Source organism: Mya arenaria, chromosome 12, assembly GCF_026914265.1.
Source record: "Mya arenaria isolate MELC-2E11 chromosome 12, ASM2691426v1".
Taxonomy (NCBI): domain Eukaryota; kingdom Metazoa; phylum Mollusca; class Bivalvia; order Myida; family Myidae; genus Mya; species Mya arenaria.
The window spans coordinates 57,152,032-57,165,619 of record NC_069133.1 but is presented as its reverse complement, the minus strand read 5'-3'; the positions used below and the strand labels follow the sequence as shown (position 1 = coordinate 57,165,619).

The following is a 13,588-nucleotide window of genomic DNA, read 5'->3' as shown; positions in this document are numbered from 1 at the left end:
AAAACGCGACAGTACGATGATGAAAACACGACAGTACGATAACGAAAACGCGAAAATACGACAGTACGATGTTGATTATGCGAAAACTATCGTGTTTTCACCATCGTACTTTCGCGTTTTCACCATCGTAATATCGTGATTTCGCGTTTTCATCATCGTACTAAAGTACTATCGCGTTTACATCATCGTACTATCGCGTTTCCATCATCGTACTGTCGTGTTTTCATCATCGTAATTTCGTGTTTTCATCATCGTACTATCGTGTTTTATCATCGTACTATCGCGTGTTCTTCATCGTACTGTCGTGTTTTCATCATCGTACTTTCGCGTTTTCACCATCGTACTATCGCGTTTTCTTCATCGTACTGTCGTGTTTTCATCATCGTACTTTCGCGTTTTCAATATCGTACTATCGTGTTTCATCATCGTACTGTTGTGTTTTCATCATCGTACTATCGTATTTTTACGCGAAATCACGAAACTACGATGGTGAAAACGCGACAATACGATGTTGAAAACACGATAGTTTATTGCATTATCAACATCATACTGTCGCATTTTCGCGTTTTCATCATCGTACTATCGCGATTTCATCACCGTACTGTCGCGTTTGCACCATCGTAGATTCGTGATTTCGCGTTTTCATCATCGTACTATCGCGATTTCATCACCGTACTGTCGCGTTTGCACCATCGTAGATTCGTGATTTCGCGTTTACATCATCGTACTATCGAGTATCGCGTATCAGATCAACACATTCACACGCGATGGCCCGAACATTCATTGGTAAAAGGTAAACATCTTCCATGCTAGTTTATGTACACCGCATACACCTTGTAAAAATGGATGCAACAAAAATATAAAACTACTTAAAGAAGTCAAAAACATAAAGAAATAGATTTACACTCAGTGTCTATGAACTTTTAAGTCCACTTTAAATGTTACTTGATACTTATTGGGATATAAAAACATCAATCACTTACAGCAATTGAACTTAACTCGGCCCAGTCGGCTATAAATAATTAACCTCCACTTGATTCGAGGCAACAATGAATGACTCACCGATAAGCGTCATTAGCTATTAATCGGTTTCAAGATCCAGCTGTCTATAAAAACTCGCACATCTTGGGCCAATCTGGTCGGACTGCCCTCTGCGAACCTTAACCATTATTTATTTCGGTCATGTGTTTCTCAAGATGCCAACACGGAAACCAAAACTGAAAGGCATACTTTTAACTCGTCTTATAACCGCCATTCATAACGATATATTCCAATAATTACCAAGAAAACATTTAAACTTGCGTGTCTAACGTTAGAAAAGTACGTTTGTGTGTATTGTCTAAACTGAAGATGGAACATTAGCCATGACTGATGAAAATGACGAGGATTCTTACTAATTTGAGTCGCGAAATAAAATGCATTTGCTGTGTGACACTAGGGAATAATCAAAAGAAACAATTCAAAGGGGTACTGAAAGATGTAGGTAAGTTTTCTATTCTCATTTTACCAGTACTTGTTCTGAAATTGTGTTGTCTGTTCTCACTTTTACAACTATTTTGTTTGATTTACATCGAGTTATAGTTGTGTGCGATTAAGAATGCGTTATGCTTCACAAACTATTTTGTTGGGTATCAATGCCATGTTGATACGACTATTCTACCTTATAAATAGCCTTGTTACAAACGTACTTTGCACACGAAAACAACATTTCATGTAGTTGATCCTTTTCGTCGGTGGCATATCGCATATGTTCATATCAACAACAACACGTTAATTTAGTTCTGCATTATGCTTGGATAACTGTTTTGGTCTTTATTTAAAAAAAACATATCTTTGAATCAATAAATTTATTAAAAACAAAAAAAAACTGCATATATAATATACATTTCTTCTTCTTGATATTTCAGCAGCAACCTTCACACGCAAAATTCGAATACATCTCCATCAACAGATTTCGAAGCAAATGTATTAGATGGCTTTCTCAATTCAACCTCTTAAGGTCTTAATTACTGTACATGTACAAAACATATTATATTATATTATATATATTATTTCTGTAATTATTAACAACATATGTTACAAAGTTATCCATAGATGTTTCAATTCAGTACTGTAAATTATACAATCATATCAAATAAGCCTGTACTATACAATTTCAATTAAACGACACCATTAAAACTGTATATGTTATTTCTGAACTGGCGAACTCCGTGGAGGAAAGATATTGGGAAACTCCGCCTTCGAGAAGAAACAAAGCATATGCTGAACTACTGGTATGACTGCCTAAGATATAAACACAAGACAGAAGTCAGGAATCATTATTACCCAAATCATTGTGCAAATTAATCAAGACTTAGGTTACCACTGTTTAGCAAATATAGCACTGTTCTCATAACTCTGCCTTATATAAGTATGTGTTTTATGCGTTAAAATGGTTTGTGCGTGTGTGTGTGTGTGTGTGTGTGTGTGTGTGTGTGCGCGCGCGCGTGAGCGCGTGCGTGAGTGTGCACGTGTGTGTGTGTGTGTGTGTGTGTGTGTGTGTGTGTGTGTGAAAAATGCTTTCTGCTATGATATGATAAGAAGGTTTCATAATTTCTGTTTAATAAAAACAGAATGTTTTGTTTTCAGAGTATATGATATGTCGGAAAATACTGCCATGACGTAAAAGTAGCCTGAAGTAGTTTTAAATCGGATCACCACTGAAAGGAACACGTACGCGCGATAGCAAATAAACAAATGATGAACAATAGGGAAGTACTCATTCTAATGTGAAGTGTACTTGTGACTGAAATTATATTTTACAGCCAATATGATAATTAAGCGTAAGTTCCCCCTCAAACACAAGCATTAATATTATTCAAAGTACGCCAGGAAAAATCTCCGCCCGGAACGTATAGTTAAATTACTTGTCAATTCAGGACGAAAAAAAACCGTACAGGAAATAACGTCAAAGAAAAACATGTATATCACAGTCAATATGTTTTCTTTCACACCGGGAGAACAGTGTTTATCTATTAAAATGGAAATATACAATGCAATTATTCATGTTTGGTGCAATGTTCAAATAACCATTATATTTATGATGTCGAACCAGACCTCATGAAAAAGTGTGACACTTTTTGAAATGTAAGTCAATTCACATGCTGTTGTTATATACCCGGGTGATCCATGTTATAAACCTCAGAAGAGGATTAGACTTTAGGTTCCATGGTCGCTGTTTTAACGGCTAAGGCTTACGTTGTGATTGTTAAAATGTTTCATACCGTTAAAAACCATGTACATGGTTAACCCTATTAATACAGGAAACAGTAGGGATAAGAATGTAAATATAAATATGACTGTTGACGTTTAGTTCAACTTGATGGTTTGATGCACAATATGTCTAAGTCCCGAATAGAGATTTGAAAACAAAGACAGATAAATATGTAAATTTGATTAAGTTTACTGTATTTTTCTTATTTTGAAGGCCACAATGAATGTTGACAACAATGTTAGCTGGAACTTCCAGCTCATTAAGGTCATGGTCAGCAATCTCTTGTTTGTGTTCCACTGATCCATTTCCTTTTTTATGCAGGTTTGTTAACTTTGGATGAACTTTTTCTTGGAGGTAGCAATTCACTATCTGTTGATATATCAATTCGGCAGGTTTCCTTTAAATATTTTCAAAGTCCATATCTTACTAAATGTATGGTTGATTTCAAGTGGTTGTTCAGCATGTATTTTGGCATTTCTTCGCTAATGTTTTCTTTGCCAAAATAAGCACGAAAGAGCTTAACGCTTCGTTTTACGCAACGCTTTATACTTGCAGAATCTCTTAAGTCATCAACTATAACCGACTTGGACAACGAAGCAAAGCGTTAATTTACATCCATTTTTTTGAATCTGTCAAATCTGACAGTGATCTCGTCCGCCAACAATACAAACGCTTAATGTGTACATATTTTGAAAGGGCCTAACGATCAGTACTTTAATTACGTCAGTACTATATTTAGACCCGCAAGACTGTAAACAATTTATATCCTTAAATGGAGGAAAATTAGTTATTGCACGGGGTAACATTACGGATTTGCTAATAGCGTGTATATGGGAGAATCACGTCAGGTATAATAATATGTTTAACAACATTGTATTTCAAAATATAGTTCAAGTGTTCTTTCATTAAAAAAGAAAGATTTACACTGCTAACGTCGACTTCTCCAAGTGTTTTGATAGGATTAACAGAAATTGATCATGGCTCAAACAGATTAAAGATGGAGTGGATTGAAATGTTAGACAGCACATAGGTAATTGTATAACGAAGTTAAATAATTTAGTAATCATACGGATATACAAACTGAATTTTAAAAGAACGGCGTTGGCTTTATTCAAGGGGAGATACCTTTGTCGATATTGTTCATTCTTGTCATGAGTTATTCCAGGTCACCTAAGCATGCTACACCGGTGCTATGAACCTTTAAAACTTAAAGTTAATGTTCACAAAATCAAAATAATTGCGTTCGGCAAGGGTGTGAAACTAAGTCAAGGAGAAACGTTTTCTTAGGATGTAAACAGCGAGGTTGTGCATGCGATTTGTTATGCGTTCTGTGGGCTCTTCTTGCAAAGGTGTTGAAAAAAATGCTAATTGAGCAGCGATATATATTATGTCTCATCTAATTATATCAATTGAATTGAATTAACCATTTAGTAATTACTTCATTGATGCGTACGTCTCCGAAATTTAAATATTGTGCAGGGTAATTTGGGTTCTCCACGGCAGATAACTTGAAATGACAACGAATAACCTGGCCTTATATGGTCTTTATTTTAGACTCATATGCTATCAATAAAGAGCACACAAACTTTCAAATACATTTAATTAAATGCTATTGCACTGCTATTTCAGCTGATACTTTGGAAGTTATTAATTTTGAACACATTCTTTGTTATATTTCTTAAGGTTGAAACAAAAATGAATACGTACAGTTTAAATACTTTCTGACAGTATGATTTCTGTTTGAAGGACACATACTTCTTTCTTATTTTCCAAAAAGGTATGCAACATAATAATTGAAAATAAAGAAACAGAAAATACGGATTTTAATATCATACTTTAGTAATACTAGTTTTATTCATATGTCAATTGGTCATATTTGTTTGCTCAATTGCCATTAAAACGCGCCAAAATACCCAATGACTAAAGATTGTTTGAGGTTTACTGACCAAACTTTTTCGAATCCCTTGGATACCGAAATATTAAATAAATGGAAGCCGACTTTGCCTTAGGAAGGGTTGAAATTAATGTTTAAGGCCTGGGAACAGGTAATGAAATCGAGTTTGCTTAAAAAGCTTATGTTGATCAATTTGTTTCAGAAGGTCAAACTTCGGGCCATCTAGCAATCAGCACCCTGATGTACGGTCCTTACACAAGCAACAGACACGTTGCCATAGCAGCCTTTCAAACTTTCAATGGAAGCACAAATCTCTCAATGACTAATTACATAGGCTTCTCCTCGTCCTACAGACATTCGATCATGAGTCTTGTCGCCGACGTCAACAGGAAGAAGCTGTATGCTGTTGACAGATACATGGCTGCCATTTACGTGTTGAGTAACTTTACGGCTGACCAGGCTATAAGTAGTTCTTCTTGGAGTCTTCTTCATACAGGTGTTTCAAGAGGATCTGTGAAGTTGGCTGTTGACTGGATATCCAACAACTTATACTGGAGTGATCCTATGTATCGCTGGATTGCTGTACAATCGCTGGACAATTACGGAATGTTCAAAATATTATTTCATACGAATCTTGAATTTCCTTTAGGAATCGCAGTCGATCCAAATCACAAGTGAGTACTTTTTGACAATGTTTAAGAATGCAATTGAAACTGTAAAGACAAGATCAAATCAAAAATAGGAGGTACACACGACACCAAACACATTCCATACACACATTTTACCCCATTCACTCACTCAAAGACTTTTTGTCGAACCGATCAAAGCGGACATACCAGTCTGTTGAAAACGACCTTTTTTAATGAAGTCTTAAACATTATTTGACTTTTTAAAATACTTCCTTTTCCTTTTCTTCTACAATATAACGCAAAATCACCAAGGCGATGTACAGTTAAGACAATGTCGATGCCAAATAATTTATTATAATGTATAATTATCAGATACCGGCCCATTGCAAACATGTCTGTCACGGTACCGATACCTAAGCAGGTGTTGAGAAGGTGTGTAAGCGGTCCGGTAGCTCAGTCGGTAGAGCACTCGCCCTGATAGCGAGGGGTCCCGGGTTCGAGCCCCGGTCTGGCTCCACACTTTTCTCACCCTGTTACGTGGGGCCGTGGCAGCACTGTTTGGCAGCATAACGCGCTCTCAGTGTGAATTATGTGAATTCCTTAGCACTGGTGTTCCTTAAATTCGAGGACGAATTTCCAGTTTGCGGGGAAGTATGTCACGGTACCGATACCTATACAGGTGGTGAGGAGGTGTGTAAGCGGTCCGGTAGCTCAGTCGGTAGAGCACTCGCCCTGATAGCGAGGGGTCCCGGGTTCGAGCCCCGGTCAAGCTGCGCACTTTTCTCACCCTGTGACATTTTGGCGCCCAACGAGGGACTAAAAGCCCCACGTTAAAATAAATACAAACAGATATCAATATTTTATCAATATTTTAAAATTTTCAATTTTTTCTACTTCATAAAATATATAGATAAGATGATTACTCAATTAACAGTATGTGAAACATATGCTTCCTTCTTGTCATATGAGAGGTGCGTTTTTTATTTATTCATGAATTTGTAAGTTGAAACGATACTGCATCATTACTCTTTTTTATAAAACATTCATATTTTGTTTATTCAATTCGACACGCGTTGCCTTACTTCAGTCTCAACAATGGTTGTACACTTAAACGCAGAATGTACATCTTCAATACAATTTTAAAACATGCTGTAATATTGACTTTTTCAGCATTTTGTTTTGGGCAGATGCAGGATCAACTCCTAAAATTGAGCGATCAACACTCACCGGAGCTAACCGTAGAGTAATTGTCGCAAAAGGAATCCTGTATCCAACAGCAATCGTCGTCGACGTCACAAGCTCGAAAATATTTTGGACGGACGCGATCAGAGACACAGTTGAAATGGCAACGTTCACCGGGTTGGGTAGAAAAATAGTCAGGAGATTATCTCATACATTTTTCTACGATATTGCTCTATTTCAGGTAATATATTATTTACTAATTTGTTAAATGAAATTAACTGTAACACTTTAAAATTATCATTTTAGGGCGGACGCGAACGTTTACAGCAACGTTTTTGCACGATTAAAATACCTAGATTGTGTGTTTATCGCCTTAAATTGTTCCTCGAATCCTGAAATCGAATATAATTGTTTGACGTAGATCCTATGTATAATGCAATGCATACGACAGAGACAAATCGTGTTCTAGTTTAATCCTACAAAGACCAAAGATCGAAAACAAATTGACAGTCCACAAAATCGCAATTGACAACACACTCCGTGTACAATAATACTAAAATATCGTTTCATGTCGTATTAGAACGGTTAGAAAATAAGACAAGTCGAACAGCGTTAACACGGTTGGCAGACGCTCAAACTCAAGTTTTGTAATGTTTGCTGTCTTGTAGAGCCTTGTCACACTTCAAGGTATTCGTTGTCTAATGCTTGCTGTTCAGTAGCGCCGTGTCACACATCACGGTTATAGTTATGTAATGTTTGCTGTCTGGTAGGATCGTATCACACATCACGGTATTAGTTGTGTTATGTTTGCTGTCTTAAAGCGCCGTGTCACACATCAGGGTATAAGTTGTGTAATGTTAACTTTCTTAAAGCGCCGTGTCACACATCACAGTCTTAGTTGTGTAATGTTTACTGTCTTGTAACGCCGTGTCACACTTTACGATATTAGTTGTGTAATGTTTGCTGTCTTTTAGCGCCGTGTAACACTTCACGGTATTGGTTGTGAAATGTTTGGTGTCTTGTAACGCCGTGTCAAACTTCACGGTATTATTTGTGCAATGTTTGCTGTCTTGTAGCGCTGTGTCACTTTTCAAGGTATTAGTTGTGTAATGTGTATTGTCTTATAACGCCGCGTCACACATCACGGTATTAGTTGTGTAATGTTCGATATTTTGTAGCGCCGTGTCACACCTCACAGTATTAGTTGTGTTATGTTTGATATCTTGTAGCGCCGTGTCACACATCACGGTCTTAGTTGTGTAATGTTTGCTGTCTTGTAGAGCCGTGTCACACTTCAAGGTATTCGTTGTCTAATGCTTGCTGTTCAGTAGCGCCATGTCACACATCACGGTTATAGTTATGTAATGTCTGCTGTCTAGTAGGATCGTATCACACATCACGGTATTAGTTGTGTTATGTTTGCTGTCTTAAAGCGCCGTGTCACACATCAGGGTATAAGTTGTGTAATGTTAACTTTCTTAAAGCGCCGTGTCATACATCACGGTTTTAGTTGTGTTATGTTTACTGTCTTGTAACGCCTTGTCAGACATCACGGTATTTGTCGGTAATATGTGCTGTCTTGTAGCGCCATGTCACACATCACGGTATTAGTTGTGTAATGTTTGCTGTCCTGTTGGGCCGTGTCACTCATTACGGTATTAGTTGTGTACTGTTTGCTGTCTTGTATCGCCTAGTCTCTCTTCTTGGTCTAAAACTGTAATGTTTACTGCCTTGTAGCACCGTGTCACTCTTCAAATTCTTAGTTGTGTAATGTTTGCTCTATTGTAGCGCCGTATCACACATCTAGGTATTAGTTGTTTAATGTTTGCTGTCTTTCACCGCAGTGTCATTTTTCATGGTCTAAGACTGTAATGTTTACTGTCTTGTAGCGCCGTGTCACACATCACGGTATTAGTTGTGTAATGTTTGCTGTCTTGTAGTGCCGTATCACACTTCACGGTATTAATTGTGTAATGTTGTCTGTCTTGTAACGCCGCGTCACACTTCACATTCTTAGTTGTGTAATGTTTACTGTCTTGTAGCGCCGTGTCAACCTTCACGGTATTAGTTGTGTAATGTTTGTTATCTTGTAGCGCCGTGTCACACTTCACGGTATTTTGTAATTTTGTTATGTTATCTGTCTTTTTACCCCGAGTCACACATCACTGTATTAGTTGTGGAATGTTTACTGTCAAGTAGTGCCGCGTCACTCTTCAAGGTCTTAGTTAAGTAATGTTTGCTGTCCGGTAGCGCCTTGGCACACATCACGGTATTAGTTTTGTAATGTTTTCTGTCAAGTAGTGCCATATCACACTTCACGGCATTAGTCATCAAATGTTTGCTGTCGTTTAGCGCCGTGACACACATCAAGGTATTAGTTGTATGATGTGTTCTGTCTTGTAGCGCTATGTCTCTGTAGGTTTTCTTTCACTAGCTGAGGCTTATTGGCTTGTACCCGAAGTTTACAGTGTTATATAAACTTTATTAAGTAAAAACTCTATGTATATATCTTATATGGATTTCAAAAGAAGATAATACAATTCCATAATACAATGACAAATATAGAGACAAGCCCCGTAGTCAAAGATTAGAAGATAAACCCTGTTTATGTGCAAAAATCCAGGGCCTACACGACAATGAACTATGGACACAAACATATAACATACACAAATACAAACACCAACACAATTTACACCATATGCAAAAATGCAATCACCACAAACAAACAACACCATCATTAAAATTGCTTTACCATTAAATGATTGGATTAACGCTTTAGAAAGGTCAGTGAAACAAGAGCTGACATGAACACGATTCTTTTGGGGGCTTAAACTAGTTAGTATGGCCATCACCGCACACTTGTTCCATCATTTATCAATAATTATTAAATTTAAATGCTTGTCCAACAAGCAAATTCAAACTATATATTGCCATATTTTATTACAGGACACCATTTTTGTAACGGCATTATCCTTAAAAAATAAGAACGAGATCATAATTATGAACAAAACAACGGGTGACCTGGACAACAATCGTCCAAGATTTTACCTGACAAATCCTGACGTTAGCCTTGATGTTATAGCGGTGTCTGTGGTGTCGCAAGCAACACAGCCTTTGATTACAGGTAGGTCAAAAACGTATATTTTTTTTAATAATAGACCAGTACGAAAATATACACGTGTTAGTCAACTACATATTAATATCATGATAAATGCTTAGATTATTTTTCTAAAATGCAAAGAAAACAGTTTTTGCCGTCACGGCTTACGTGATGTCGCAGGTATCACATACCTTGATCACGGGCCAATCAAATGGAAGGAAAGTGTGGTTGTAACGTTGTCCGTCACCCCGCACACAACAACGCCTTGATCAATATTTTGAGTCAAATAAATGTAATAAATATAGTTTTAAACAGTTCTCACTATGTTCGTACAATGCACCAACATTGTTGGTCGTGGTGTTGCCCGTCGTGTCACTGACAACAACCCTCAATCAATGATGTCTAAAATACGTATTACTGTTATAAACAATTGTTTGATCGTCGTCAAATGCAAACAAATATGTTTGCTGTCTCGATGGTCTTATTGTCGTATAAACTAACTAGACCCAATCTGAATAAAATTACATCCTTAATAACTCTTACGCAAGCTAGCAAGATCGAATACTTAAGCCGGACTGGAAAGTACTTAAACTATGAATACATTTATTTATATCGTATTTTGTTAGATTTTTATAATGCAATGATAGGTCAATGAATATCTGCGTATCAACTTCCCTATAAAAGAATTAATATTTCAGGAAGTTAATATACCACCAATGCACACGAACACATACTTTTATGTGAGCCTACTGAGTCACTGTTGATAATGTTGATAAACACGCACCAGGATGCACTTGAAGGTTGTTTCAATTGAAAATGTACTGCATGAGGAAGGGCTTGAGTGATTATAATTTAGTAAGAGTTGAGAATAAAATTGAAAAACATTCTAAACAGTTCTAAGATGCGAGGACGAACGTTTTAGATAACATAGAACGTTAAAATTCATTTTAATAATATTGTATTGCATGAATAGTAATACAATGAAATAAGGGGTCAATTTTCAAGCAACGAAAGAACATTAATTTACGGTCGTTAAAAATGATACGTGGTCAACATTTAACGTTACACTATCTTAATGCTGTTCTGTTCTCAAAACATTCTAGGCCGTATTGTAAAGTTTGAATGATTTCAAATCCGACGAGCCAGTATATCTTCACTATGGCGAGATGTCACATTAACAACGTTTACGCTGTGACGAGATTCAGAAAATATACACAGTGGCAACTGTCACATTCAGCAAATCAATCAATGTTCGTTATGTGTGTGTGTGATTGTGTTAATCGGTGTGGGGATCAAACGTATAAAACTGCTTTTTACAACTTGACCACAGGAGCAATCAAATAACATTTTCACGCGCACAGTCGGGACAAATACATGAACACCTCAATGACAAGAAAACAACACACAGACACAATTAAGAATTTTTTGTTTGCTAAAACGATTCTTTTTTGCACTAGCTTGTACGAACATACGTTAAGACTTAGTTTGACAAAACAATGTGTCATCATAAGCCTTTGCAATAACGCTTTGTCTTTGTCAATTCTTTACAGACCATTGCGCGAGTAATCTGTGTAGCGATATCTGTGTGAGCGGACCAACCGGGTACGATTGTCTCTGTCGAGAGGGCTTCCTGCTTCAGGACGGCGAGTGTGTTGGTATGGACTCTCCTTTTCAGCGAACGCATTTGATTGTATCACCATAAACATTTTTAAGTGTCTGTGTCGGAAAGGCTGCTTACTTCAAAGCTGCTTTCATGTTGGCAGTTGCACTCCTTTTAATATAATCGTATAAGCTGGCTGTTTGTGTAATGAAGAGTGTCTGCGTCAAGACCGGTAGATGTGATATGTAGCTGTAATTACTAGAGTACTGATACAAGTCGTGAACTACTTGCAGTATTGTACCACGGGACATAAGAAAAAGCTGTTGTGTTGATTCCTTTTAACATTAAGCACTCGGGCAACTAGTGTATTGTTTAGGAGAACTTTTAGTTCATTTGTTATAAGTTCGTCATTTTTTTAAGATGAAACAAAGGAAAATGATTTTCCAAACATGACACCTTACTGAATGGTTTTGCAGGGAATTTAAAGAATTCATAAAAACACAATTTCTGCTCTTGTTGACGAAACACGTTACATAAATATATATATATATATCTAATATAAGGAGCCACTTTTGTACTAAAACGGTAGATTTTAGCCCTTGAGTCCTGAGTTATCTGACACAAACTCTTGCTGACGGAACATTCTTATTCCGGATAACAAACTATAGATTGTAACATATAAAGAGGGATCACCTATCACAACGTTCGGAAATGGACATAGGAAGATACATAACGAAGCCAAAGGGATACTTTGTTTAACCCATCAACTTTGTTATGCCTCTAAAATAAGATATACTTCCTGATAAAACATTATCCTTTCACCATACAATTCAATTACATTGTCTACTTTCAAATATAGCGTCTGTGGTAAATACGATCGTTAATCATATAATACAAAGTTCCTATCTCCTAAGCATAGATCTCCCTTCATTAGCGGAGTTAATACGAAAGTAAATGGATTTCAGCTATAGTCTACTTTACTGCCAAGGGAATCCAGTATATGGTGTTTATCAGTTTGCATGCACAGTATTACGTAAACGGTATATTTTTTCATTTTTTAAAATTATTTTATGTTTCAGAGGACGCGGGGCCCGTTCACCGCGGTCTGGTATGGTCAACGCCGACGGAAATATGTGTGGCAGATATAAGAGGTATCAACCGCCATGATCGGTACATTGGGTCCAACAAGACGTGTAAATACGGCGTGGGAAACGCCATTTCCTATGTCGTTGTAGGTAGGTATTCATTCCCTTTTTTACTCATCAATATTAACGATATGTTGACTCATTATTCTGTAGGAAGACCGGTTCTGATCCATCATAAAGTTCATTTAAGTTAGTATATTCAATTCGTACGAACAACATTAAAACTTGGTGAAGAAGTCGATAAAGTTATCGCAAATAAAAGCATATCTAAATTTACGAATAAGAAACATGCCCGGTTGAGAAAAGTTAACTGAATCACTGTGCATAAAACCATACGTATATGAATATTACATTTCTTGCAGATTCGCATGGACGTAAAATCATTTACGCAGACACTTACAGTGTAAAGGCTATGAACGTTGACGATATGAGTATGGTAGAGACACTTTTCACTGCCACAGAGACAATAACAGGTATTAAGAGTGATTCCTTCATTCGATTGTGTAATTATCTGTGTGAAATGATTATGAACTCAGCTAAAACTATTGCTAAAATTTGTTACCTATCATATAACCGTTTTATAAATATAACGTATGTACATGTTGTTATTGACTTAACATAGGCATGGTTAATTAAATCAATTCTATCAGCTATCAGATCTGGAATTTGTTTTTCCAAAAATAGTATTCTGTACAAGGCACGTCAAAACAAATCATGACGTTCAGCCTTTTCCATACGTTGGGTGTGTTGTATAGCTTACACGTACACTAGAGCTAATATATATC

General features: G+C 36.8%; 1 protein-coding gene across 5 annotated transcripts in view; it reads left to right on the top strand.

The window, feature by feature from the left end:
• The window catches only part of LOC128210955 (low-density lipoprotein receptor-related protein 5-like), a 29,733-nt gene that overhangs the window by 1,584 nt on the left and 14,561 nt on the right, over positions 1-13,588 (top strand). For 3 of the 5 annotated variants that reach the window (XM_052915300.1, XM_052915303.1, XM_052915305.1), the window contains exons 2-7: positions 5,350-5,821; positions 6,947-7,199; positions 9,905-10,082; positions 11,609-11,713; positions 12,738-12,893; positions 13,166-13,276. In XM_052915300.1, the coding sequence (XP_052771260.1) occupies positions 5,350-5,821; positions 6,947-7,199; positions 9,905-10,082; positions 11,609-11,713; positions 12,738-12,893; positions 13,166-13,276 (1,275 nt within the window). Of the gene's footprint in view, positions 1-2,176; positions 2,274-5,349; positions 5,822-6,946; positions 7,200-9,904; positions 10,083-11,608; positions 11,714-12,737; positions 12,894-13,165; positions 13,277-13,588 lie in introns of those variants that run through there. The other 2 variants (XM_052915304.1, XM_052915302.1) reach the window with 2 other exon arrangements.